The 5,497-nt window shown below is 30.7% G+C and overlaps 1 protein-coding gene across 2 annotated transcripts in view; it reads right to left on the bottom strand.

Moving 5' to 3' along the window:
- Window positions 1–5,497, bottom strand: part of LOC106459082 — an 86,978-nt gene that overhangs the window by 5,309 nt on the left and 76,172 nt on the right. Inside the window, exons 5-6 of one of the 2 annotated variants that reach the window (XM_022385478.1) lie at window positions 4,784–4,937; window positions 3,310–3,461 (exon numbers count right to left, since the gene is read on the bottom strand). In XM_022385478.1, the coding sequence (XP_022241186.1) occupies window positions 3,310–3,461; window positions 4,784–4,937 (306 nt within the window). Of the gene's footprint in view, window positions 1–3,309; window positions 3,465–4,783; window positions 4,938–5,497 lie in introns of both variants that reach the window. The other variant, XM_013918661.2, reaches the window with a different exon arrangement.

Below are 5,497 nucleotides of genomic sequence, written 5' to 3' on the forward strand. Positions count from 1 at the left end.
TGTGGTTCACCAGATGGCTCAGGTTGAAAACAATCCCTATCATCATTTCTAATGACATCATATTCACAATCAGATGAGCCTGTATAAAGAGTCTCCGGGGGAGTAGGTATAGGTACATCAGATCCATGAGCAATAGGTCTTATAACAGGCTGAAGGTTTGGGTAAGAAATTTCCTTTTAATTTTGAGTGTTGTAACCTTGTACATTACATGAGCAAAAATAGCAGTCATCTCCGTGATTTGTAGGCTCATGCCAGACCATTGGAATTCCAAAAGACAAAGACTTTTTTCTTACCTTTAGTCCATTGTCTCAACTCTTCAACACAAATGGTGCAAACTTTGTGTGGAGCTCACGATTCGTCTTGGTCCCCAAGTTTTATTCCTAATTATATGTAATATGCTTTTTTGACGATTTCTGAAACGTTTTTCCTTTGTTTCTTTACAACAAATTTACTACAAATATAACAGAATATGTTTGGATCATTTACACAATATCTTGTTGCCATAGCAATGAATAACTAATATTGAAAAAAAAATAAAAATTCGAAGTGCATGCACAAACAAATACTATCCAGAAATAACACATCATGCAGCCTGTTAACCGTTTACATACAAGTGGTGTGTTTCTCGTGAGTTCTAGAATTATTGATAAGATTCTCACATTGTGATTGGTCTAAAGAAATCTACAGCCTGTGGTTGTGAACATTTTAAGCATAACAAAATGTGACCCGATTTTAATGAAAATGATTCACTTATGTAAAAGTACATATGACATTCTGTGAAAAATTTGTATGTGATAGAGAAAAATGAATATCATTTTGAGATTCAGCATACAGGAACTACCATAAAACATGTAAAAATTTTAAGACAACAAAACCATCGCAGGCCTGTGTTATTAGTATAAATGAGAAAAAAAAACAGCAATAGAAAAGCTAGCTTAAAGTGCCTTCTGACATACTTAAAAAAGTTTTGTGCCCAATTAAGTTCTCTCATGAACTAATCAACTATGTGAACTTTTAGGATCAGTGATCATGTGCTACATTAACTACTAACTATAGAACTTCGACAGTTATAGAAAAGAACATCATATGAAACCTGCAGGATTTAATACACTAAAATAATAAAATTATTCTAGATCAATTTTTTTAAATATGTAAACTTTCAATAGTCACACACTGAAATCACCATAGGTTGTTAACTGTCTACCTTTAAAAATGATAAATAGAGGTCACTCTGAAGCAATAACATTGATAAGATAATTACAGGCTACTGCATATAAAGTTTCAATGCTTATATTCTGATATTATTGTGAGCTTTTGACTTGCATATCTTTTACATTAAAACTTTGAAATTATACAGGCCATTATATATATAAAACTGACATGCTGAAGCCAGGATGTTTAATGTTAAGTTTCAAAATTAAGCAACACACTTAAGAGAGCCCAAGGTCATTACAAACACTCTTGACAATGAGATGCAATTGTTACAGGTAAGGTTTCAAAAAGAGCCAATAACAGCCTATTACGTGCAAAGAAAAACATGCAAGTTAACTACTGATTTCCTGCAAATGTAGGGTAATTCTAAAATGACAGTTACATGATAGACAGGTATTTGTCATATAGATAAAAGCATGCCACACTGACTAGGATGGTAAAATGCTTCCAAAAAATTATTGGTGGCTGAGAAAAATATTGTACTCATAGAGCTAATTTGTTAGTTCATGTACGGGTAAAGCATTATAGTGGAAACATTTGCACAGAGGAATATTTAGAATAATAAAATACATCAAAGACCATGCCATATGCTAATACAGAGCAATTCCTCATCTTCAAACTAAAAACTATGATTATAAGAAAGAACCTTTCAACATTAAATGCCATTAATATGATGCTGGGCATATCTCCTGATACTGTTAGCAAAAATAATAAATAAGAATTTAAAACTGACAAAGGTTCATGAGCCAAAGGTCCATAGATTCCGGTCACACCTTGAAATCAAAGGCTGATTTCATGAGAGAGTTGGTTGAAAAAAAGAATTGAATCACAAATTTCATTTGACTATATATATACATATCTTGTATGTACCCTAATAGACAAACATGCATTGGAAGTCACAGACCTAAGACTGATTTTTTTTTTACTTAAAAGAATATACATATACATATCTTTCATGTACCCTAATGGACAAACATGCATTTGTTAAATCAAAGAACTAAGACTGATTTTTTTTTACTTGAAAGAATATACATATACATATCTTTCATGTACCCTAATGGACAAACATGCATTTGTTAAATCAAAGAACTAAGACTGATTTTTTTTACTTGAAAGAATATACATATACATATCTGTCATGTACCCTAATGGACAAACATGCATCTGTTAAATCAAAGAACTAAGACTGATTTTTTTTTACTTGAAAGAATATACATATACATATCTGTCATGTACCCTAATGGACAAACATGCATCTGTTAAATCAAAGAACTAAGACTGATTTTTTTTAAAGATGCAAAAGAGGAAAGAAAAAACAGTAACATGTTTGTTCTTGAATAATGAAGCAATCTAGGCTGTTACAAGTAACTCTTTGATACTAACATACTGATAATAACCACAGGTTCTTTTCAGCAATTTTAACACTGACCTACTGAAATCACAAGGATATTAATTAGAACTTTGTAGATTTTCAGCACTCATTGTAAGGCTCCCTCAACTCAAATCTTACCAAATATATTTAACAGTAAAATAGTTAAAATATACACATAGGATGACTGGTACCTATAAGATGTCTGTAAAATATTTTAACATTTTTTTTATAAAAACTGATCAAAACATTAAAAATAAACATGAAAACAAAAATTGTTTCAAATTTTACACTGAAGTTTTGAGCCTCATACATCTGTATTCTTTTACGTTGTTCATTAAGCTCATTACATCCAATCTTGAATAATTGCAGTTATGTGGTAGGCTGATTATGATTCAAAAGTTTTTTTTTTTTATCAAAATTCTATCTTATTATAGTTCAGCAAATTTAATGTTTTATAATTTTAACTATAATTCTGAAATGTAGTGTAAGGGAATCTTCATATCCCACTCATAGAATTGTTAATTTTACATGCCTTTGTAAAGTAATACAGCTATTTGAAATAGTATATGTTATGGTGCCAAACATTATCCATTCTTCTGCATTGTCTACTTTTTGTTTAATATATCTAATTCACACATTATAATACTGTGTAACAATAAGTACTTCCCCTTGTAGATTTGTACATAGATATTCAGTTACAATATTTCTATTTGTTAAAAACTTACAAAATGTTTTATAGTTGACAGTGATTTTCTCTGTATTGTCAGAAGTTGGATGATAGACTATTAAAAGCTCATTGGTTCTGCTCCAGATATCTGACCCAGAGAGGTTTGTAAATGGTCGATCTCTTATTGAACCCCCATCATGTATTTCTATACTGCTATTAAAAAAAAGTATAAAAACTCAGGAAACATACAAGATACCATTTTTTTTAGATATACAAGTTAATTACAAAAATAAAAACTTCTGTTTATCAATATATCAATGTATATGAGAGAAAATTATATATTCAAGTATTTCACTTTGATGGATCTTGAATACGACTTCAGAAAAAATATTTAATACAGGTTGCCATCTCAAACAATGTATAGGTTTAAATATGAAAAGGTATCCAGACAATTATGCATTACTCATGCACAAGAAACTGTTTACATGACACACTTTTTATACATGTACCAAATGAATAACTATACCCAGGCTAAGTTCCAACATGCATTACACTTTGTGTTTATAATAACTAAAAGCCATCTGGCATGTATTTGCCCAACTCACTACATAATTAAAATCCTTTTGTAAAGCAGTAGCATCCTCCTCACAGCCAGTAACATCCAATACATTAATATCATTAGCAAATTTAATAATTTATTGCCCACTCCATTCCTTCATTTATATCACTGATGTAAATAAAAAACAGCAAGGGTCCCAATATTGAGCCCTCAGGTACCCCACTTGCAACATTAATCAAGTTTGACTGAATACCATTTATAATAACCCTATGCTTTCTTCCATTCTGTCATTTTTCTATCCTATCAGCCAACCTATCCCTCACACACTCAGAGATGATTTTTTATGTAGCTCCTTGTTTTCTGAAAATCCAGATATACCATACCCTCATCTACATATATAGTAACCTCTTCAAAGAATGTTAAATGTTCAGTAAGGCAAGATTCTTCCCTAGTGAAACAAAGCTATCTAACGAAATTATAAACTTTGTTAAATGACTTTGCAAAGCATCTTTTATCAGACTTTCAAAAACGTTTCCCATCACTGATGTAAGACTAACAGGACTATAATTACTAAAGCAATTTTTATCACCTCCCTTGAAAAAAGGAGTAACATTAAACAACTTCAAATCATACGAAATGTTCAGTGGTTTTAAATGCATAACTGGAAAATCACTTGAGACTTTTAAGCTTAATAAAACAAAAATGATAAAAATAAACTTAACTGCAGGTGGGTTGTTTCATCTTCAGATTCTATAGTCACGTATGGTTTTATGAGAAATAAGGGTTTACTTAATATTGATGAAGACTAAATTATTCTATGCAGCACAAACTAAAAATACATAAAATTGCTTTGTCTTTCAGTTGCTGGAAAACATTTTCCCTAGGATTTAAATGAAAAAGTAAATTTCAGTAACATAGTTAATTTGACACAGCATCAACCACAGTTTTGGATAAACAATTGTCAGTAACTAACCTGTTTTCACCAAACTCATTTGGTGTTAGAGTAAATATCACAATGTTTACTGAATCACTACTAGTAGGTGGGACTTTGATTATCCAGACACAAAAACTGGAATTACTTGGAGTTTCAATTTTTCCAGATTCTCTTGTATACAGTTCACCACAATCTGAAATAGAAAACAAAATCATGGTTAAAAGACTAAAGGAAAAACAAATGTGAATAATAAATTAATAATAATAATAATACATCATAATGCAGACTCTCCATTATCTTCAAATTTTATACATTAATAGCATTAATCAAAATAAAAGGATCAACTGGAGGTACTGTACATAAATAATATGAACACACACACACACAAATACATCAACTAGACCAATATTAACCATTTGCCAGCAAAGAATTGATAACCTAAAACTGACTTCTGATAAAACATTGATGGCATGGTCCTTAACAAAACATCAAGTTGCTCCATTTATCCCAAACTACTGGAAGCAATGAATCCAACTATATTTCTTTAAAATCAACTCAGCCCAAATCCTTGGAACCAATGAATCAACTAGTTTCCTTTAAAACCAACTCAGTTGGTCCAAATCACAGGAATTATTGAATCCAAATACTTTTCTTTAAATCAACTCAATTAGCCAAAACCACTGGAAGCAATAAATCCAACTAGTTTCCTTTAGAACTAACTCAACCTAAACTGCTAGAATTAATTAATCCAAC

This window comes from Limulus polyphemus, unplaced genomic scaffold (genome assembly GCF_000517525.1).
Source record: "Limulus polyphemus unplaced genomic scaffold, Limulus_polyphemus-2.1.2 Scaffold555, whole genome shotgun sequence".
NCBI lineage: Eukaryota > Metazoa > Arthropoda > Merostomata > Xiphosura > Limulidae > Limulus > Limulus polyphemus.